The sequence below is a fragment of the Pelmatolapia mariae genome, linkage group LG6 (genome assembly GCF_036321145.2).
Source record: "Pelmatolapia mariae isolate MD_Pm_ZW linkage group LG6, Pm_UMD_F_2, whole genome shotgun sequence".
Lineage (NCBI taxonomy): Eukaryota > Metazoa > Chordata > Actinopteri > Cichliformes > Cichlidae > Pelmatolapia > Pelmatolapia mariae.
This window is the reverse complement of record NC_086232.1, coordinates 34,155,085-34,179,408: the sequence shown is the minus strand read 5'-3', so window position 1 is coordinate 34,179,408 and position 24,324 is coordinate 34,155,085. Positions and strand designations below refer to the sequence as shown.

General features: G+C 39.9%; 2 protein-coding genes across 2 annotated transcripts; both read right to left on the bottom strand.

Annotated features, from left to right (window-relative positions):
- Nucleotides 1-841: 841 nt before the first annotated feature.
- Nucleotides 842-10,147, bottom strand: LOC134628697 (polymeric immunoglobulin receptor-like). The gene is made up of 7 exons (XM_063475445.1): nt 10,120-10,147; nt 9,587-9,916; nt 8,668-8,988; nt 3,270-3,329; nt 2,910-3,011; nt 2,745-2,821; nt 842-1,128 (listed from the first exon to the last, which is right to left on the bottom strand). Exons 2-7 carry the CDS (start codon nt 9,852-9,854, stop codon nt 964-966), a joined length of 993 nt encoding a protein of 330 aa, XP_063331515.1. The 5' UTR covers nt 9,855-9,916; nt 10,120-10,147; the 3' UTR covers nt 842-963.
- A 4,117-nt stretch (nt 10,148-14,264) lies between these two features.
- On the bottom strand, nt 14,265-19,445 carry metrnlb (meteorin like, glial cell differentiation regulator b). Its single transcript, XM_063475444.1, has 5 exons — nt 19,046-19,445; nt 17,579-17,762; nt 17,268-17,493; nt 15,882-15,941; nt 14,265-15,098 (listed from the first exon to the last, which is right to left on the bottom strand). The coding sequence occupies exons 1-5, from the start codon at nt 19,138-19,140 to the stop codon at nt 14,782-14,784; spliced, it is 882 nt and encodes a 293-aa protein (XP_063331514.1). The 5' UTR covers nt 19,141-19,445; the 3' UTR covers nt 14,265-14,781.
- Between the last annotated feature and the right edge of the window lie 4,879 nt (nt 19,446-24,324).

The following is a 24,324-nucleotide window of genomic DNA, read 5'->3' as shown; positions in this document are numbered from 1 at the left end:
AAAAGGAAATCTAATCATTTCAAATATCGTCATAATTGTTCCCTTTATGCCCATAACCAATTATTTGGTGCCACATCATTAGTGAAAAGTAAAAAGAAGTTATAATATTAAATATAGCATTTACTTTTTAAAAATTACAATAAAATGAAAGGTAAGAATTAAAGTTTTGCAAGAAACATACCTGAATGCAATCTTTATACCTATTAACAAGTGATGCAATCTGCACTCTTGTAAAATACTGCAGTAAAATTACTGGTGCTGTAACCACAGGATCACTGTGACATACTAACCAGTGACAATAACAAGTGAGACTTTTTGAAGGAAGTTGAGTTTTTTTTAATCTCCTCAGAAGAAAATTAAAATTGATGGTTTCATTCAAGTGGCACCAAACTCTCTAGAAGTTAGAAAAAAAGTTTCCTACATAGAAAAATAAGAAAACCAAAACAATAATAATATAAATACATCATTATAAATTGAAGCAATACAATACTGCGGTTATCTTACTTAGTACTGTGGTTGTACTACCAAAATTAAACCAAGCATTACCAAAAATATACATTGGTTAATAGAAGCACTCCACGGGGGAAACCTGCCACATTTGTGCAGATATTAGATGGTTACGTGACACATGTTGATGAATAATGTTTACTTTTGTCTGTAAAATTGAATCCAGTAACTGCTTGTGTCCGAAATCTTCAATTGCAACCAATGGAAAAAAAAGTATCATAAAATGAAAAAGGCAATGATTACCTTTAACTTTTGGCTGGTTTCTCACAGTTTCAGAAACACAGTCCACATCATGCTGTCAACAGCAAGCAATACCTTAACCTGAACAGGTTTAGTGTACTAAGGCAGTGAAAACAGCAAAAGAATAAAAAACAAAGGAACATTTATTAAGTGCAAGCCCTGGTGAACAAAACACTTTGAATCTGTTTTTGAATGTATGCACAGATGTAATTAATCTCATCTTCTATTGGCTTTATGGAAATCTTCATTACAGTAGATTTCTTCAGATTGTGTGCAGTTTTCATAGTCTGGTTCATCTTCACCTGCATCATGATAGTCATTACAGGCAATCTTGGAGGTCTGCTTCTCTGAATACCTCACAACTTCATCGTTTCCATAAATCTATTCAGAAACCAATGGAAAACACATGACGGTGTTATGGAAACATTTTATGAAGCAAACATTAAAAAAACAACAACATTTTTTTCCGACAATAGCACCACTTTCAAACTAAGATTGTCTTATGATCTGATTTCACCACTAATGAGTAAAACCACGTCTATCCAGACTCACAATATAAAGAATTATAATAAGAGATACATATAAAATCCATTATGCTTGACCAACAATTAAATTCTGATAGAACACTAAAGGCAAATAATGTTTCAAATATTGCTGCAGATAAATTCCATAGTTTATCTAAGTTTTAGGGTGAAAAGAAGTTAAAAAGTCTAAAACTGGATGCTTCCCACATGTTCTCAGCTCAACATCATAGAAAGTATAAAGCTGCAGCTCTCTTAAGTGTAGCCTGTGGACCAGTGTCTGTCATCAAAAACATTTCGTGCTACCCCCAAATACCTCAATGAGACAATCCAATACTATAAATTTTTTTAGTCAGTGGTTAATTTCACACTGTAGAACTGCAAAACCAGCAAAGGGACTACTTCTCTTTTTTCTCTTATGTTTTCAAATCTTAACTGATTATTTCTTCCTCAAACTGTGCTTGTTGTTGTGATAACTAATTCAAATCAGTTTTAATCCTATAAAATCCCCACAATTTCAAGATGAGCATCAAGTTTTGTCATCAAATCACTGTCACACCTGTTGTAATTATGGCGATTTTAAATGTGATTACTTAATTATTTGATCCTATAATAGTATAGTATAGTAGTGTTTGAATTCTTGAGTTAAATGTAAACATGTTTTTTGTGGTCACACAGACATTTAAATTTAATATTTTGATCAAATCCTAAATTATTGCTTATGTTCATCCTTAAGTTCAAACACCTGTTTTGTAGAATCTTTCTCCAGGGATCTCAGTGATATCATGCTCAGAACAGTAAGGGTTATAAGGCATAGTTAACAATGCCTGCAAACCTCTTGCTCTCCAAGTGAAATTGCTTAAAAGAATCTGAATTGCAATTTTGATGATCTGTGACCTTTTCTAAACGTCAACACTGTCACATGACAACACTGAAGCCGTGCTATAGGCTCTATGAAGCTGTGCATAGCAGTAGCAGTGCTTTCATCTGGTGTCAAACTGATGTTTGACACAATTCTGCTCTGTTAAATCATAAAAACTCATAAACGATGAAACGTTTATGATGTGGGACGCCTTGTAATTCCCTTACAGTTACAGTTATGTTGTTACTTGCATTACAAAGGTTCTTCAGTTATATGTGCACCAGTTTGATGTCAAACTGGTGCTCTTCCTGCTCACTCGTGCTACAATCAGCTGATTTCAGTTCATATGCAGGAGGAGGATATAGTAGGGCTGTACTGTACAGCTTTGGAGAAGTGGAGATACGAACATTACTTTTATTTTTATTGCAAAAAAACAAACAAAAACGAGAGTGTGAACCAATGTCCAAAGAAAAACTTTGAATGACCTTCAGAAAGCCTGGAGAACTTTTAAAAAATTACATGAAAGTCTTTTGCAAAGTATTGTATTGAACACAGCTAAGAATAAAATCAGTTAGTTGTGGTATAGTGAGACTTGTTGTCTGCTGTTGTCTTACGCTGTTTTCTGCTGCACCCATTACTTCCTCTAAACCTCCTGTCTTTGATGTATTTCTGTTCATGACAGCTTCATTACCTGAAAACACACAGCATAAAACGTGGTTATGCTCTTTTTGCATGTACATTTCATGACATTTGTGCATGTCTATGAATCCAAAATATACCTTTTATTTTCTGACGTTTGCACTTATAAACTATAAGCACAAGGACACATATAAGTACCAGCAGCACAGGGGGCACAGCGTAAACCACATATTGTCCTGCATCTGAAAAACAGAAACCAAAACAGAAACAGTAAAAAAAAACATCCTCAAACATTATCCTTTGTGATAATGTTTCTTTTTACTGATATTTACTGTTGGCTAATGGGTGCACACACTCTCTGTTTTGCCATGAAACTATAACTAGTTCCAAAAAGTATCCATAGCTTACGGAGAGGTAAAATATTTGATCTCACAACATTGATCAACAGCACTATAGACTAAAAGATGCATACTGTATATACTGTACCCTTCATAAGTTACCTGAAATTTGTGCTGGTGTTTCCACTGTGGAAGCGCCATTGCCGGTGTGCTGCTGAAAGACTGTTGGAGAAATAAGGCTCTTAGCAACTTTTAAAAAAAATAAAGGTCACCCCCAGGAGGGAGTAGAACTCTAGCAGTCAGTTCTTTCTGAAAGTATTCACTGAGCTGAAGTTAGACTTTAATTAATTTAAACAGTAAAACACCCTGTTATAGGTGCATGTTTTTCTCATTCGAGAACTGAATGAATTGAATCATATATATATATATATATATATATATATATATATATATATATATATATATATATATATATATATATATATATATATATATATATACATATATATATATATATATATATATATACATACTGTCCAGGACAACCACCACAGGACTGTCCAGAAGAGCGCAGTCCTGGGAACAGCTAAGATACTGCGCAGGACCCTCAAGCTCCCAGGCCTCTGGTAGAGGACCCGAGCTTGAAGGATAAACCGCCTGTAGGGGCGAGATGGGTGTTTTATATATATATATATATATATATATATGTATATATATATATATATATACATATATGTATATATATATATATATATATACAGTGTTGGGGAGTAACGGAATACATGTACCGCCGTTACGTATTTAGAATACAAAATATGAGTAACTGTATTCCGTTACAGTTACCGTTTAAAAAGGTGGTATTCAGAATACAGTTACTTTGTTGAAATAAATGGATTACACGGCGGTACTTTCCTGTTTCATATTGTGGCGGGTCAGGACTGTTTGGGTTTGTTTGACAGCTACGCTCTGTTGTTCCAGGCGGCAGCGTTACGGTTGCCATGGTTACAGGGTGACGCTCTCTCTCTCTGCGTGTTTCCTGGGTGAGAGAGCGCATTTTTGTTGTTGGTGTTGTGCTAAGCTAAATGGCAGAATGCTACAGACATGGCCCTAAAGAACGTAGCCTCATGGGCAGTGTAGTCCGTGCTGCAGCGAGAATGGACTACCATACACGTTATGTGTCTGTGAGCGAGGGAGGGAGAGAAAGGAAAAGTCCAAGGTGTCACGGAGCAAAAACGGGAGCTGGAAGCATGTAAATATAATAATAACCACTGCAGCCAAGAAGAGTGCCTGACGAGCCCATTTGTAAGTAAGCTATTAAGACTCAACTGTACACTGTGTTCGTGTTTTCCTCCGGAAAAAATAAGTTCCGTTGGAGCAGCCTTTCAACGCTTCTCTCTGTCTCTAGCAAAGTTGACCCAGACAACAAAGTAAAGCTAGTTTTCAGATACGAGCCCGACACGAACCCGATGTATTAGCCAGATGTCCCTTTACTACGGTTCGGAGCCGCGGACCTTCAGTAACAGTAATAAATCACAGCAATAGTACATTCACGTAGTTGTAAACAGCATGATAATATATTAAGTAATCCAAAGTATTCAGAATACGTTACCCTCATTGAGTAACGTAACGGAATACGTTACAGAATACAGTTTGGGGCATGTATTCGGTATTCTGTAATGGAATACATTTTAAAAGTAACCTTCCCAACACTGTATATATATATATATATATATATATATATATATATATATACATATAGATATATATATGCCGGTCTGCGTCAGGTGTTGAGGAACCAGGGCACCCTGACGACAAGTGGGCTACTGGAACAAGAAGGCATCGGTGGGCAAGAGACGAAAACAGGGCGTTGTTGGAATGCTACTACGCAAGTAACCCTGGCGGAAGGGGTTACATGAATAGGATGAGGGACCTATGGATTCTTCGATACCCAACATCCACAATGACGGCGAAACAACTAGTAGCTCAGTGTTCCAACATTCGAAAGAAGGGACTGCTCTCACAGCTAGAGATTGACGAGGTACAACATAAATGCTACGGCAAGGAGGAGTCAGGACGCCAGGTCAGGGGGGAGATATCATCACCCCCACCCGAGATTGGGTACATAGCCCCAAGTGCGATAGAAGAAGGATCGTTGAGTGCGAGAGGAAATGACCTGAAAAATAGGATCATGGCCAAGCTTGAAACCTGGATCCCCCGTAGCCGGTTACCAAGATTACGTGAAGTACCCTCAGAAGGTCTGCTAGATGATGTTAATGCAGCACTACGGATGATACCTACCTACTGTCCATACCTGAGGCCTTGGAAACTGCCAAGCAAAGACTCACAGCCTTGGCCAGCCGCTTGAGGAGGTACACCAGAGAGATAGAAGGCAGGAGAATAAACCAGCTGTTCTCCACAGAACCAGCAAAGGTGTACTCTCAGTGGCAAGGGAACAATAAGAGAACAGCACCACCAAGGCTGGAGACGGAGCAATACTGGAAGAGCATATGGGAGAAGGACGCAACCCATAACGGCAATGCACAGTGGCTAGTGGATCTGAGGGCAGACCATAGCGACCCTGAACAGGGTCCAGTAACCATCACAGTGGCAGACATCCAAGAAAGGGTCTCCAGTATGAAGAGTTGGACAGCACCAGGGCCCGACATGGTTCATGCCTACTGGCTGAAGAAGCTGACTGCACTCCACGAGCGTCTGGCAGCACAAATGAACCAGCTGCTAGTTAACGAGAGACACCCGGAATGGCTAACCGAAGGTCGGACGGTCCTGATCCCCAAGGACCCCAAGAAGGGACCGGTCCCATCCAACTACCGACCAATAACCTGCCTCAGTACTACATGGAAGCTCCTGTCAGGCATCATATCGGCTAAGATGAACAGGCACATGAGCGGGGCACAGAAAGGGATTGGCAAGAATACCAGAGGCGCAAAACACCAGCTACTGGTAGACAGAACAGTCAGCCGAGACTGCAAGACCAGACTGACCAACCTGTGCACAGCCTGGATTGATTACAAGAAGGCCTATGACTCAATGCCCCACAGCTGGATACTGGAATGCCTAGAATTGTACAAGATCAACAGGACCCTAAGAGCCTTCATCAGGAACTCAATGGGGATGTGGCGTACAACACTAGAGGCCAACTCCAAGCCCATAGCACAAGTCACCATCAAGTGCGGGATCTACCAAGGAGATGCTCTGTCCCCACTGCTGTTCTGCATAGGCCTGAACCCCCTCAGTGAGATCATTAACAAGACTGGCTACGGATACAGACTACGAAACGGAGCGGTTGTCAGCCACCTCCTGTACATGGATGACATCAAGCTGTATGCCAAGAGTGAACGAGACATCGATTCACTGATATACACTACCAGGCTATACAGCAATGACATTGGAATGTCGTTCGGACTGGAGAAGTGTAGTCGGATGGTAACAAAGAGAGGGAAGGTAGTCAGAACTGAGGGGATCGAACTACCAGAAGGCAACATTGCAGACATAGAGGACAGTTACAAGTACCTGGGGATCACGCAGGCAAATGGGAACCATGAAGAGGCCGCTAGAAAAGCTGCAACCACCAAGTACCTGCAGAGGGTCAGGCAAGTCCTGAGGAGTCAGCTGAACGGTAAGAACAAGATCCGGGCCATCAACACCTACGCCCTGCCCATGATCAGGTACCCTGCTGGGGTAATAGGCTGGCCAAAGGAGGAGATAGAAGCCACTGACATAAAGACAAGAAAGCTCCTTACCATGCATGGAGGGTTTCACCCCAAGTCCAGCACCCTGAGGCTGTACGCTAAGCGGAAGGAAGGGGGCCGGGGACTGGTGAGTGTCAGCACCACAGTCCAGGATGAGACAAGAAACATCCACGAATACATCACGAAGATGGCCCCAACTGACAGCGTGCTCAGTGAATACCTCAGGCAGCAGAAACCCAAGAAAGAGGAGGAAGGCAAGGAACCATCATGGAAGGACAGGCCCCTGCACGGTATGTACCACCGGCAGATAGAGGAGGTGGCTGATATCCAGAAATCCTACCAGTGGCTGGACAAAGCTGGACTGAAAGACAGCACAGAGGCACTAATCATGGCAGCACAAGAACAAGCTCTGAGTACAAGATCCATAGAGGCTGGGGTCTATCACACCAGGCAAGACCCCAGGTGCAGGCTGTGTAAAGATGCCCCAGAGACAATCCAGCACATAACAGCAGGGTGCAAGATGCTAGCAGGCAAGGCATACATGGAACGCCATAACCAAGTGGCCGGCATAGTATACAGGAACATCTGTGCCGAGTATAACCTGGAAGTCCCGAGGTCAAAATGGGAGATGCCCCCAAGGGTGATGGAGAATGACCGAGCTAAGATCCTGTGGGACTTCCAGATACAGACGGACAAAATGGTGGTGGCTAACCAACCGGACATAGTGGTGGTAGACAAACAGAAGAAGACGGCTGTAGTGATCGATGTAGCGGTTCCGAATGACAGCAATATCAGGAAGAAGGAACACGAGAAGCTGGAGAAATACCAAGGGCTCAGAGAAGAGCTCGAGAGGATGTGGAGGGTGAAGGTAACGGTGGTCCCCGTGGTAATTGGAGCACTAGGTGCGGTGACTCCCAAGCTAGGCGAGTTTTTCCAGCAGATCCCGGGAACAACATCGGAGATCTCTGTCCAGAAGAGCGCAGTCCTGGGAACAGCTAAGATACTGCGCAGGACCCTCAAGCTCCCAGGCCTCTGGTAGAGGACCCGAGCTTAAAGGATAAACCGCCCGCAGGGGCGAGATGGGTGTTTATACATATTTTCATTAGAAAATAGAATAATTAGTTAGAATAATAATATGTTTATGTATAATAATAATGTTTTAGCTTTTAGTTTGGAGAACTAAGTACACAATCAGAAATACTTCTGCGAGGCTGGAAGAGGCTGTGTCTATATTGAAGCCACCAAAAAGTGTAAGTAAGCAGCGGTAAATGAGGTTTTCAGTAGTCCTAGTTTTACACGAGTGTCCTCAGTCATCACGCTACAAATGACACGATGACATGACACACTGAGACAATAGTCTGAGAAAAGGGTGTAACTTACAGCTCTAACCATGTTATTTTCATGTACACAAGTATTCGTCTCACCGACTGAAAGCTGAATCTTGGTGTAGTTTCCATGGCTCAACTGAGAGTCTGACCCACACCAGTATGTCCCAGCATCATCTGCTTGTATCTTTGTGATCGTCACTGAGAAAGAGCTGGAAGATGCATTATCTTCTATTGCAAATCTACTTTGACTCGTCACCATATCTGTGCATTTGTTGCGATGGTCTCCCTTACAGAGAAACTTCATGTTATCCCGATGTTGTGGAGGATAAGGACACTGCAAAATTAGTGGATGTCCTACAGTACCATTTATTTTAGTTGACTTGACACAGCACCACTCTGTCACATTGAAAGACAAAATTGTGAAATCACAAACTATTCAGCTTTCCTAAAAAGTGTTTGCAGAAAACTGTACTGTAAGCTGTCTTTCAGTTGGTGTAAAGTGATATTTCTATGACCTCTCACCTTTGACTTTCAGCTCAACAGCAGAGAAAACATCCAGGTCCGAGTTTCTTTGGACACCACAGAGGTATGATCCTGAATCACTTTTGACCAAGCTGTTAATGGTCACTGTGAATGTTCCTAACACTTTGTCATCATCAAGTCTGAATCGTCCATTTTGTTCTTTGTCAGAGGTGATTAGTGCCTGCTGCAGACATGTGGAGGGCTGGTTTCCTCTGCAGATGTACTTCAGGTTGTTCTGGTACTGAGACTCATATGTACAACTGACAGACTCAGAGTATCCCTCATAACTTTGAACTTTGGTCACAGTGTCACAGCACCTGTCTGTCAAAAATATAAACAGTGTCAAATGGCATTTTAGAGTCGCTGAATAGCAGCATGACATTTTTATATTCAGGTTCTTGTGGTTTTTTTCTTGCTTCACATGCATTTGTGCTTTCAGATAGGCATTGATCTCTGTTGAGAGTTCACCGCCCACATGCTTGAGATTACCATAATAATTTTCAGCGGAAATAAATGATAAAGGCTGCTCTTTTTTTTTCACCATCATGTGGTTAGGTGACATATAATATATATATAAATAATATATATATAAATATAATATAAAATTTTATATATATATATATATACACACATATATATCATTAATAACATTTAAAATCATGTTAATGTTAATGTATCATTAATGTATTATGTTAATATGTTTTAACATGTGTTAATACATGTTAATGTATTATTTGTTGATTAAAAGGATTAGGTCCTGATACATTAGATTAGACAAGATTAGACAGACAGACAGACAGACAGACAGACAGATAGATAGACAGATAGATAGATAGATAGATAGATAGATAGATAGATAGATAGATAGATAGATAGATAGATAGATAGATAGACTAAAATTAGTAGAGTGATTATTTACCTTGTACTAATTTAAGCTTGACTTCAGTGTAGATATCTTTTCCAGTTCTGGTCACCCCACACCAGTATATCCCAGCATCGGCAGAATGAAGATCAGAGATGGTCGTTGTGAAGATTCGTGCTGTTTTGTCATCATGAATAACATATTTGTTTTTCCTTGATTCTGATGTTGTAATAAGAACATCATCATTGCTGCCACAGTTGTTCTTGCACAGGTACTTCTCATAAGACTCGTAACCCTCATCATAGGAACAGGAAACTTTAACCATACTCCCCACATATCCAGGCACATGGATCACCCCTACTGCACTGATCACACACCTCAGAGCAACTGTAAAATCATGAAAATATAAAAAAAAATACATATAATTGTTTATTTTGTCAGAGCAAGATTCGTGTATAACATTCCTGAGCCTAATGAAAGCTGTTTTTCTGACCTTAACTACAAAAGAAAAAAGATTTAATCCATTTAAATCTAAATCTTAAATTTGTACTCTTCATCTGTTTACTTTTGTAGCTATTTAGATAACTTACTGCAGATGGTGAACAGCAAGTTGTGAAGGATCCACATCTTTGCTTTGTTTCGTAGAAACAGAAAGCTGACAGGAAACGTACTGAAAATGTGACGCCCACAGTTTGAGCCACTACATGTCATTGGCAGTACTGAAGCTTTCACTTCTGCATTGAGATCCAAATGTTTTTCAACTCGTGCTTATTTGCATTTTTTTTAAATGTAGAAATTTTTCAACATTCTTTAATGTAATTCAAAGTGATTAGACTGGTACTAAAAAATGACTTCTGTCTGATGAATTGCGGGAACATTGTGCCTTTAAACTAAAACGGTTCAGCTGACAAATTTAACATTTAGGATAGAATTTTATTTTCCTGCCACTGAGGGGCAGTACAACCTAATATCATAATAAGAAGGTTCATGTACAACAGGACCGTGACTGATTATTATTCCCTGATTAATACTGATTAATAATTTTACATTGTGTTAAAATAACTCTGGATTTATATTGTTTGCAGGATTTGTTTACAAGGCTTTGAATAGTTTTTCATTTTTGTGATTTCCAGTGCAAATGAATTTGGGTCATCATCATGAACACTCTAACCATATGGTATTAGAATATTTATTTATTATTTATTATCATTCTCAGACATCTTGATAATTTGACGATAAAAGGTCATTTTTAACTGATATGCATCAAAAACATTTACTTCTTTTTCCAGAAGTATTCCTTCTTTCCTTCTTCATTTATTTTTTGTCTTTCTTTTAACAAATATCATTCAAAATGTTAATAGTTAATAATAGTAGTAGTTAGAAGTTAATAATTAGATCATCCTTTTCTCAATAATTTTCTCAAGATCACTGCAGAACACAGTCACAGAAACACAAAAAAAGAATTTCAGGAAATGGCACGCTGCATCTACTTCTGTTTACTACTAAAGATGTTTTTTTTCCATACTATATTTAAAGATTAAGTGGATCAGTCTCTAAAGACTCAAGAGTGTTATATACATGCCCCATCACACCCCTATACCCCCACCACACACACACACACACACACACACACATGTCTGGTTTGCTATCCTCGTGGGGACATCCCATTGACATAATGCTTTCCCTAGCCCCTTACCCTAACCCTAACCATTAAAAATGAATGCCTAACCCTAACCCTTACCCTAAACCTAACCATAACCTAATTGTAACCCTGACAGTAAAACCGCATTTTGAGTGTGAAAATTGCTTTCAACCCCGAGGGGACCTGGATTTTGGTCCCCACGGTGCAGAAAGTCCCCACCAGGATAGTAAAAGTCAGATTTTGGTCCCCACCAGGATAGTACGAACCCGTACACACACACACACACACACACACACACACACACACACACACACACACACACACACACACACACAGCCTTCTCCTTCAGAAACCAGACATACTTACAACCTAAAATATTGTGCCACCATGTAAAAAGCACTGACCCCACCCTGACCAGTGCATTATAAAATGCCACTGGTAGTATACAGTATGTGGGTGGAAGCATGCATGTGTATTTTCCCTGAGCTCAGCCATTCCCTGGACTCCAGCTGACCGCTCAGCTGTGCCCCTTGCATACTGCAGCACAAACTGTTTCCATATCTCACACACTCTCAGAGTTAAAGGTTAGCATTAAGACCCCCATGCAGAAGGATAAGTGTGTCCCGAATTAGCGAGGATGCCAAGGCAAGCTGGACCGTTGCCAAGATGGGTTGCCAGGGGGTATTGGGTGTTTGCTTTTGTGGGTTGGGTTTCTGCAGTGTAGCCTGTGTGCATGTTGGCAGTGCGCAGGGCGCGTGTGTTGTGGTCTTCTCAAACTACAACCCAAGACAAGCACACCTATGCAACACACACAGAACCTTAGTATGTTAAGATGTTCTGCACTGTTATATAGAGCTGACCCTCTCAGGTCTCTATCTTTAGCTTTAATGGTATGTGTTGATGCCTCTCTATATGTCTCTACATGTTAACTGAAAGTAAATAACAGAAATTAACCTTGTTTTATAGATTAAACAAAAAGATGAAAAACATTAGCATTCGTACAGAGGAAAAAGTTCGGAAACCTTGCCCATGTAGAAATAATAATGAAATAACTTGTCTTTACCTTACAATATAAAGTGCCTTGAGTTGACTGTTGTTGCAATTTCTGAGGCAAAATGATTTTGCTGTAACATGACAGAATGTGGAACAAGTGAAACGCTGTGAGTACTTTCCAGATGGAATGTACATCTTATGAAAGTATCCCATTATTTTAAAATGATATTAGTATTCAGTTCCTCATAGTTTTTCAGTCAGATCCATCCTCACTTACAGCACACATTGTATATTAGCTGCATGTTAAGATAGCCATCGATGGCAACTTTAACTTTGCGTCCTTGTATTTAGTTTTTGATCAGTTAAGAAGTCCAGTTCTGGTCGTGCTTTTCTTCTAGTTTCTCAGCAGTTGTTGAATAGATGCATAAAGACTAGAATATGTAAAGGTCACGCTATACAAATTTTAACCCACACTTGTTTCCATTAAACCTGAATAATCCAGTCTTTAAAATTTACTATCTGTACACACCATCAAAGGTCAGATTATCTCATCCTTCAATGTTGAACATTCTTTGTTTCATGTAGCTCTTGTGAGTCATCCAACTTTCTAAAAAGGCAGTATTAAGTTGCTGAACTGTTTTTGGAAGTTCTCAGCAACAGGTTTAAAAGCTTTGTTGATTTCAGTATATAGTATTTCAGTATTATGGCCAAGATAATGAGGATGAATTAATTCTATTATTGTGTCATGCATTAAGCAATATGCCCAGCATGTAGGCTTACAAGACACCAATAAAGAAAAAGAAACCCGAGCCAGGCACCATCACAATTTAAAAAATAAAAGTAGAATAATCCAACCTTATGTTTTTTTTTCTATTCCAGTTTGGAAAAGGTTAACCAAAAGAATAAAGAATGGTTTATTTTGTGTTGTATTACAAAACACAATGATTGTCTCTGCAGACTGAGGTATTTGTTTACTTGGCTAACCATTTTTATGAGCTGAGTGAAAATTTCAGACTGAGGACATTTTGGACTGTAATCACTTTAAGACACATCTTCAAAGAGATGTTTGAAGGTGCAGACGTAGTTTTATAATAAAGGTTAGAAATATGTTTAGGCATTCTGTTGTGATGGGCTGAGGTAAGGGCCTGGGGAATCATTATTTTAACAAGTGTCCTCACAACAATAGTTAAACAAACGTGTGTGTGTGAAAGGGGAACATTCCATCCATTCTTGGTCTTCCTGAGGAAAGAGCAAAAACATCACACACACAAACTGACACACACACACACAGACTGTTGACAGCAGGCAGCAGGAAAGGTGCACATACACGCCTCTAAGGTCATTCACACATCCGCCTCGTCTTTCAGCTCTCCGCCCATCAAGCCTTAGTAGTTTCAGCCATCAATCCATCCGGCAGTCCCTTTTTATTTTGGCAGACATGCTTCTCCTGCCATTAGGCTACAATTCAAAACTACTCCTACATTAAGTATACAATGAATATCCTGTACCTTTAGGACTGTACACTGTAGAGGTTTTGTTTAGTTTAAACTTGAAAATTTGAGAGAAAAACATTAGCACATTAGTATCTGAGCTACCCGGATTATTATGGTGAAAAATATAATTGCTTCCACTTCTCTCACTCAGTAGTGAACACACACACACACAAACACACACATATACATGTGCAGGGAAAGCAGATGCCAAACAGAACAGTGGCTCATCAAAGCTCCACAGGGGCAGCAACGCCAGCACTGACGCACTGCTGCTCTCCTGCCAGCTAATGGTCACTGAGCACTCATAATAGTTTTTTCTTTTGGTTAGTTAGGTGGATAATAAGTCTTTGTTTGCATCCATGTGGGTGGACAGAAAGCCTGGTAACTTTTGGTCCTTCACTTTCTGTTCCTACTACAAACTTCACTTGTCAGTTGTTTTCAATTATCCGCATGCCAACCACACTAAGCCCCTTTGTGCCGTGCAGTATCTGACAAATAGTGGCAGATTTGTTAATAAATTATAAACAGGGCCCCTCTATCAGGACATAGAGGTCATACTAACACATTCACAACCTGAAAAACACGCCAAGTGTGTACCTTTTTGGTGAGATAACGACACATATCTTTATTTTCTGTAAATATGTACAGTCCCTTTGAACTCATTAGCAGCACACACACACAAAGACTCACAGAGCTGCGTACTATACACTTCTGTCAGAAGACTCCTAAATTTTACAGAAAGCTTTTTACAAAGCAAACTTTCATTTCAAGAATGAGCAGTATCATCAAGAGAATAAAAATGTTAACCAGTTAGGCACAAGTTTAAATTTAAGCCTCTCGTTCCTTCTTTCACTCACAGTCACTCATGCACAGATTTACAAACATATTTACATATGCAGCAGCAAAATAAAGTCAAAGGGACATTTCGGTTTAAGTAGCACATTGGCTATTAAAATGTCATAAAACTGATAAGATTCTGAAGACATAGCCTGTAACAAAAACAATAAATCTGTAAGATTCCTTCCAGTCAGTTTATTGACCCATCTTCCAAACTGTAACTTTTGCGCATTTTCTTCGCTGACTGAAGCACTCCTTGTTTAAAATCAGAGCCGAGAACAGATCTCTCAGTTTGTGTCTACTTGACATGGGTTTGTTCCTGCATTTTGTGCTTGGATGTACAGCTTTAGAAAGTCTTTGTAGCGTGGTGCACAGCCAAGCCAGGCTTCTCCAAAATGGACAGAGCCAGTCAAAAGATACTCGTCCCCTCCAGGACGCACACTGCACTGTGCAGCAACATTGATACGACCACTCCAACTCCGTCCTCTGGCTCCACCCCAAGCAAACACCCTGCTCTTTTGGTGAAACAGTCGTCTCAGAGTCACTGTCGCCAGGGAGTGCTTGTTAGTACCTGGTGCGACGCCTTGGAAGACACCACTGCCAGCTACAGAGAAGGAACAGTTTTAATAAAAGAAAATTTAATCAACAGGTTAAAATTAAATAAACTTCAGAAAGCAATGAAAGCTTTTTTCAAAAAAATTTAAAAAAAAACTGCTGTCATAACCTCCCTACCCTGGTGTACTGCTAATATCAGAGTTATATTACTGTGCAAGTCTGAGTCTTTCTGTTGACTTTGTAAACTATATCTAAATGTTCAAATGAAAAGATGAAGACTGAAGAGAACATTTAGACTAAATCTATACATGATTGTCAGATTCATAAAAGCAAGAAAATGCCTCAAGACTACTTAGCAGAACACAGGCTAATGCATTAATTAACACTGTGAGCAAGCGAGATACAATTATATCCCATTACATTTTGTTTAATATCTGAATACATTTGTGCTAATTGATATGATTTGTTTATGCAGCAAATTAATGTGATTAGGAAACTAATCACAGTTGTCGCAGTCTGGGCTGCATGTGCCTATATTTCTGGGAAAGTACACATCAGCTTGCCGTGCTGGTTTTATGCATACATATATATATATACATATGTATATGTAGCTATGGAGTCATTTTAACACAGTACTATAAATTTAACATAAGAACACTGCACTACATAATTCCAATTTAGTTTTGGTGTGACATTTTCTTTCTAGTTTCTTGAATGGCAATAATCTAATCCAAGGCTTAAATTCCAAACCTTTCAAAGGTAATAAGCAAAGTATATTTTGCAAAATGTGAAATCATTCATTTAATCTGTATGCATGTGGATATTTATTTACCAAAGTCACTAGTACACACAGCCATGAGGACCTCTTCATCTGAACAAGGCTTGCAGGCGACTGAAATTGAAAATATGACAAAAAAAAAACACTTTAATAAAGAGCTACTATAAAAAAGACAACCATTTTTCCTTAGTTTGTGTATTTTTATCTAATCTAGTTTCCCATTAATCTATTTCATGCTCAAAGTCTTGGTGGGTTTTTCTTAGACATCAGACATCAAAAGAGGTATAGAGAGCATGTGAATGAATACAGCAGGTGAGGGAAGAGATATAGCTGGAGAATTACCCCTTGACCCTGCCAGCTATAAAAACAGCTATAAAACACCAAGGCACACTGACACACACACTCAGACAGGAAGTTTCACTGGAAAGGCTTTCTTCGCTCTCATAAAGATAGTCCAGTGCGACTCTCCACCCACCACAGTTCCTCTCAACACCACTTCCCTCATATGGGTGGGCTACTCAAATTTTCCTGTTCTAATGGGGGTGGCGAAGATCTGCTCTTGATTGACAGCTGGGAGACGATTGGCTGACCCTTGTGCTTGACCCTAGTGAGACCTTTCGATTGGCTTGCTTGTTTTTATATGTCTGGCTGATACAGGGAAGAGTGGGAGTGAGGAAGTGTGTGAGGGGGGTGGGGTGTCAGAAAAAGGGGCTACTTCAAGGTGGGATGAAGAAACAAGGGTGAAACAGTAATGAGGCCTCATGCTTACCAAAGCTTTTTGTTTATCCAGCTCTGGTCTGTCAGCCTCATTTCACGTTACTAAACTGCCAGCTATGAGTAGCATTTTAGCAAGTTACCAAAAGATTGTGGACAATTTGCAAAAGCATGTGAAAATTGAGCTGCAATCACTGGGAATTTATTTGAGTTTACATATCACAATGAATATTTGTCCTTTTTCAGTGTTTAAGTATCATTTAAAATTAGGAAATTGTCACCACTGTCTGCTCATTATTTAAATTTTAGATATCATTTGTCACAAGATTGCTCAACATGGATTCTGGTAAGCTCAGAATCCATGTTGACACATCAGTTTATTATTGCATCATTAATAAACTGTTCTTTATATAGTCCCTGCTTACAACATAATTTTGAGTCAATTAATTTTTAATATTATGTGAAATTAATCTAAAATATTCTGGATTTTATAGCTTGATATTTGAGCAAATAGAGAAATACGTTTCAGTATTTGATCTTTAATGAGTGTTATGAACAATAACACTGAATACTAGGACTGAGTACTGAATACCGAGAGCTAAAAAAAGTAGCATGCATCAAGAGGAAATTACTCAGTATTACATCAAGTTACCAGAAAATGAATTTCACCAGTCACACAAGAGCAAAACACAAAATAATGAAAAAGAAAAAAATGCAGGCTGTTACCTGAACCAGGTTGCAGGTATGGGAACATGTGCATCGCTGGCCCCTGACTGGGCACCAGCTCATACTGGAAAGCTGTGATCCTCCGGCTGATGTCTGCCTGTGGGATAGCCTCCACAAATAGCACCCCCTCTGCCAGGCTGAAACAATGCACTGTTCCCTGAGCCTGGTCCTTTTCTGCCAGCAGCAGCCTCAGATCCCCTGCATGCTCCAGGTACACATGAGAACCCTGAACAAGGTGGACCAAGCAGACACATTCAGAACTCCTGATTATACACTAAGGCTTGTTTCTCAACGTTGGTCTCATACTCTACCTGGGAGTAAACTTGAGGTTTAATGCACACATGGAGACCTGACATATGACCTGGTGAAGGCTCTATGTTTGGTCTCAGGTTGACAATGATGGCCCCTGTGGGGTAAAGCCACTCTAGAGATCCCTGAGAGCAGCGAAGGTAGACCTGCTCCACATCTCTGCGATGGGACTCATGGCTCAAACCGCTGTAGAGAAAAAGACGATGATTTTTTTTTATCACATACGGCTGTATAAAAGGACTATAATAGGACTACATCATCAAATCAACCTTTAACCAGTACTACAGAGATTGTACTCCAAGGCTACAGAATCCAGACAACATATTTGTGGATGTAGAAATTTCTGTAACATGTTGTTTGTTTGTTTGTTAATTTATTTGAAACATGTAAACAATATACAGGTACATTTAGTAAAGAAAATAAGAGAGAGATAAAATACTATACAAAAGTCAATACATTTCAATATTGCTACCGTTCTGACTCGTTTACATGTTGAAAGGAAGTGGGAACATGCTGGACAAACAAAGTTAAAGAAACATATAGAAGGGATTAAGACGCCGATGAGGAGAACTCCTGCAGCTGTCTGCCAGCAAATCTCTCACTTGTCTCTTGTGCTGATAAACCACCTCAGCATCAGGGACTAATTAAGTTGTTAGAAGTTTAAGGCGGATGAACTTTACAACACAGAGTGTAAAGAACAGGCTTTCATTTTTTATGACTTGGGGACTTGGAGGAGTGATCAAAGGCGCCATGTGGCTGTATTTACTTAAGATAGGAGCTAGATTAGAGACATTCCTGTGATCATGCATACATAAAATCTTAAAGGAAGCATTTTTAGAGAAACTATAGAGAGGAACACTGTCAAAATAAACCAACGAAAATCACTCTTATGATCTGTTTGTCATATTGAGATTGACACTTTCCTTTTCGAGAGTATTGACTGAGCTAAAAAAAGAAAAAGAAAAAAAAGAAAATCCAGTAAATGAATTAAGGATTAATAATGAAATGTGACGTCATTACATTTCTCAGCAATAACCACAAGCACTTCCAAAACATCTCCTGTTTTCACTGACATTTCTTTCACTTATTTTACTCTGAGCCATGAGGGCTCCTCTTGAACATAAAGTTAAATCTTACTAAAACATGTAACTACTCATCTAACGTAACGTAAACCATGCGTAACAACAGAACTGGCTCAAAGAAACACTTATCCTTTTAACACACGGTTGAATTTTCTTTCTTTCATCACTTGTAAAAAAACACGGGGTAAGTAAACAGCACATTAAGTCACAAGATTGTGTTAACAAAATCTTAATAATCTACGCCTATATGAATGAACCATGTGTTGTCCGTGCCATCACTTAAAACGGCGCAATGCTTCAAGATTATCAGCCTGACATTCACAAATTAAAAGATATCTGCTCCTAAACTGATATGACCACAAATCCTTTGTTCGTCTCCATCCTCACCTTCCTCGCCAGCTACACTGATCGCTGGAGTACTGTGCTACCGCCCGACACAGCAGCACAGCTGCGACCCAGTGCGCAGCCCACGGCCGGAGCATGGTGGCCTGTCTGCCCCAGCGGTCACCGGATCCCGCACAACCACACAACACCAGACCAGCCCAACCAGCTGCGCGCTCTGTAGCCCCCGAAACAAAAGTTTCCAGTTAAAATATCACACAAAAATACTCCTCTGCACGCCTGCGGGCTACATTGCTGGATCAACCGAGGTAAAAGTTGCGACTGAGGTTGGAAAGCATCAGGACAAGAAGTCTGTTAAAGGAGTAGTGCGCCCACAGCAAGACAACAGAGCCTATTCAAAAAAAAAACAAAAAAACTTTCGCTCTGTGAGCACCGCTTCACGGCAGCGGGGGCGCGTGCCAGCAGCTGACTCCGCTTGAGTGACACGCGAGCGCTGACTCCAAACCACTCCCACAGATACACCGGAAAGATATGTGTATGAGACAGAGCTCCAAGCTGAACACCGAACGTACTGGCCAGCTATGCACAGATGAAACTGAACCCACTAACTGGGAATAAACGCTCGTGTTAGTTTGTATGACACGGAAGAATTGATAGATAAAATATAGCAGACACTGACAGTGGAGCAGCAGAATTAAAAGTTGAATATGAGGCACATTAAACTTGTGCATGTGTTGTCATATATATGCAAACACAAGTTTAATGTGTAATTTCTACCATGGTAAGCACCTTTGCTCTTCCTTTAAGTCCAACAGGTCCCTTATTCTTCTTCAAACTGCTTATGTGAGTGGTGTGCATGCCGGCTTTATAAACACATGGATCATATTATCAGCGTGAAAATTAGATCAGCATGCAGGTCTGGAGCAGCAGCCTGATTTTTGCAGCTCCCTCAAACGTCCCCCTTAAAACATGTGAAATAGTCAATGCTTTGCCTTTTAGCGCTTTTCCTCTATTGTCATGTTTTAGGACGTTTAACCCGATTCAAGGACGCACGTGAGTGACTTTATTCTTTGTAACCCTTTTTGCAGTAGCTGCGGCTAATGTCCCTGCGCCGCTGCTATTACAGTCCTGCTGCTTGGTTTCCTTAGTCTAAATACAAACCTGTAGAAAAAAATGACATGAAAAAAACAGTCACATACGTGCTCTAAGCGTCTGTTTGTCTCTTTGGTGTTTTTCCCGTGAGAAAACAGTCAGAAGGCAAGCATGTTACTGACTCGTCACATTCCCCCGGACAGCCAGAGCAATCTGACGCATTTCGAGAAATGCTGTAACAAACTCCTCTACCCCCCCCCCCCCTCCCTCCCCCACACACACATTCCATAATGCCTCCCTGTGAAAGTGATAAATAAAAATACCTACTTTCCTTGGATTTCTCACATTAAATTAAATAAAAAATACAGTAAAGCATACCCCTCCCCCTTTGTAATATGAATATTTTGGAATACAAGGCTGTGAAAAAAAATTATTTGGACAATTCTAAACCACAAATTTAGAATAAGCTTATATATACAAGAGGTTCATATCATTTCCATGCGCCACTGTCTAGATGCAGTGTTTACTGTTATTTCTGTGTTGTGATTCCCAGTGTAATGTTGGGATCTTTAATGATTTAGGTAACCATGGTAATGTCTTTGCGGATTTATATATGTATGATGTTTGCTTATAAGCCTTTACAAATATTTCTCTCACATATTATGTTTGCACTCGTATTTGAATTGATTTGTGAACAACTGTGTGAATAAACGCTCTCAGAAAGGGCTTATACAAAGTATTACGATATAGTTATCGTTGTTAATGAATCAGTAAACAAGTGCTTATCCTTAAAATGCATGTCTCCTTAGGTTTGAAATAGGGGTAGAAACTGCCTACACAGGGACTCTCGAGTTTAATCCTGTCACCACCACAGAGGACTCTTTCTGATGTGCTGTTTGACCTCAGATGCTCCTGCACCATGTGAAGTATTTACAGAGCAGCAGAACCTCTGACCTTCTCCCCTGCAGTCACCTGGCTCTGCTCAAGCAGACTGACAGGAGGAACGCCACGTCTGTCTACACTTTTCTTCCTCACTGAGCCAAACACACAATTGCTCTATCTCCCATTACAACCTTCGTGGCCTTTACTTCCTTTCTCTCAGTCTTTTTTGGTTTGTTTTTGTTATTAAGAAATCCTAATTTATGTACGAGCTAGCTGAGCGTGGCAGCTTGACAGTAGTTGTTGAATAAAAGGAAGGAACACTGAGCCCACGCCAATGAAACACCACTTCATGCTTCCCTACAAAGGAAGACAGTGAGACAGTGAAAGTGAGGAATATGTTTTTTGGGCTGAGCATCTACTTCACTGTAGACTGTAATGATTTGTTTTCTTATACTGTTTATATGTTGAGCAGAATTGTCATCACTACAACCGATCAAAAATAAATAAACACAATTTCTACAAACACAATTTTCTTCTTTCTAGAGTCATTCAATGCAGTGTAAATGTTTAATTACCAGCCAGTAACCTGAGGTACTCTGACATTTTTTAAATGTTTCATAATTGTGTTAGTTTACACCTTTCACCTGGTGCCCGATCCTCTTAATTTTGCAGTGTCTTAATGGCAGTAGCTACTGTGGATGTATACACAGAAATGCACATTCTTGCACAAGATTATCCATTTCTGGATAGTCATGCCCAAGACTGCATGACTATAGATTTCATATCCCAAAGACATCATGGAGGAAATCAGTATTTGGTATTTTGTTGCCTGATTTCTTTCACCGCTAATGATGCTGAGAGCTTAATGGTAGATGTCAGAATAAAAATTAAATTTCAGCTATTAGCTTTAAGGACTTGTAAATGTCTAGCAATTTTCTGGCCTTGGTGATCATTTGACCATACATTTGTTAAGGGGTTTCCTCTGTACGCTTGAAACATTTCATATATCTCACATCAGTGGCCAAATTAGAATAACCAGTTAACCCAACATGTCTTTTGACTCTGGGAGGAAGCTGGAGTACCTGATGTAAACCCACACACCTACAGAGAGAACATGCAAACCTCATAAGGAAGGGCTTCTGTGTGGCCAATCAGACCAGCCCAACCAGCTTTGTAGTTACTATTTCAAAGTAGGAATGTACATGCAAATAGATATTTTTTCTTCCACTTCACAGTAGTTCTGTTTTGCTGGTGGTTGTAGCTCAGGAGTTACAGCAAGTTGTTTAGTGATCAGATGGATGGTGGTTTTATCTGTGACTGCATGCCAAACTATCCGTGGGCAAGATACTGAACCCCACGCTGCTCTCCGAAGTGTTCATTCGAGTTAGAGAGAATTTAGACATAGAAAAAAAGGTGCATTGGTGAATGAAGCATGTTGTATAAAGTGCTGTGGGTGCTCAATAATCGTAGAAAAGGACCAGTCTATTTGGTGATAATATTAACAAAGGTATCAGTTTTTGTTATTTTAGGCCTATAATTGCCACAAAACATGACATTGTAATAATGAAAATGCAGAGCTAAAGTATTTATAGTTAAACAGGCTGTTTTGCCTTCATCATAAGGTTCAAAGACCTTTTGTGGCTCCGTAGAGATTCAATCAAAAATCGAACCGCCCAGTTAGTTGCTTTTAATTTGATTATACACTGCTATTGCATAACACTTCCAATGGTAAAACAGATGGTAATTATTGCAAATAGTCAGCGTGCTTTCTCTTTATAGTGCAGCATTTTACACAGCATGCATGTGCATCTCCTTTTCAGACACAAAAACCTCTTCTGGAGGGAGATGTCGAAACAAAGGAATGCTGTATCATTCCAGGTGAATGAAAAAGCCTTCAATCTCTGACCCGTGACCCCCCTTCATTCAAACACTCCACTCTCTTATCCCTTTTTCTTATCAGCTGCACTGCCAGAGCTCATGCAGCTGTGTAAGAAATGTGGTGTATATTTCTTCTACACACGCGTAGATTTATTTGACCAGTGAGGGCAAGCAGGCTCCGGGGTCAGGGTCATTCGGTCCGCTTGTGTGTGTGCATTACGAGGTCTGATGTCTGCAGAGCACCAGAGTGTATACACTGAGTAAAGCTCTGTTTACTCTCTTTCATAGATCCTCCATTAGAGCTCACTCTGATCATCCACCAAGTGCTTCATCATGAGGGCAGACTGGCTAAAAAGTGCGTTATTTAGACAGGATTCGGTCTTACTTAAACAGCTTGTTCTCAAATATTTTGTGTTCATTCATCCAAAGAATATTACAGTTTTATGGCTGCACATGCTTTGAATGACGGGTTGCATTCAGAAGCAGAGAAATGTTACGTTTCGAATATGCCCCACCTTAAGCAAAACAGCAAATCATTTATGTAAAAAACCCCAAATCACATGCAAAGTCTCTCTCTGGAAAAGGCCTCGTTGATTAAAGGGAAAATTCACCTCCAAATCATTGTTGTTGTTGTTTTGGGTTTTTTTTACATTACTTTGGTGTGAGTCACTCTGTTTTGGAGAAATCAGCTACAGAAGTATTAACCTCTCTCTTGAATATAAAAGAACTAAATGGCACTTTTTTATGGAGATCAAAACTGTAAAAACTATACCAGCTGTGTTTATCGATCTGCAGAACAAAGCATACATCCACCTGTGACAAAAACTAGGTGACAGCTCGGTAGGACATAAGCATTAATGGTGTCCCACACTCAGCTGAGATATAATATCAGCTAGCTGCACTCTCCTTTTTCGGTGGACATGGACGGTAGAAAGAAAATAACTCCTACAAAAAATCATTCTATGTTACGGGATTTATTTACTCACCTAGGTCATTGGTGTGGACACAACAATCTGCCCAGCACACTAAAATGTGCCATTTAGCTCCATTAATTTAGCTCTATTATATCAAAGACAGACATTTCTACAGCCTGCTTTTTCAAAACGGGGCAACTCACATCAAAACAACAATCTAGATGGATAAAACGCACTCCAGGTTGGAGGTGGAAAATGGGTAAATCTGATATTGGTTGTACTGTTCCTTTAAGTTTTTGAGTTTAAAGGAGAGAGGGAAGAGGGGGTGTAGATAGAAGCTAGTGGCTAAGTGGATGTGATTCTTTTTTTCTCTGCCCAAACAAAGCACTGTGCGGTGTGGGTGGCAGAGGCAAGGGGCTTTCACCTCAAACCTGACTCATTCCTGCTATTTATCCAACACTAAATCCAATCCTACCTACTAATGTGGTGCAGTGATTATGTGTCACTTTGTGCCTATGATAACAAAGGTAGCGAAAATAAAACTTTGGTAGGGATGAC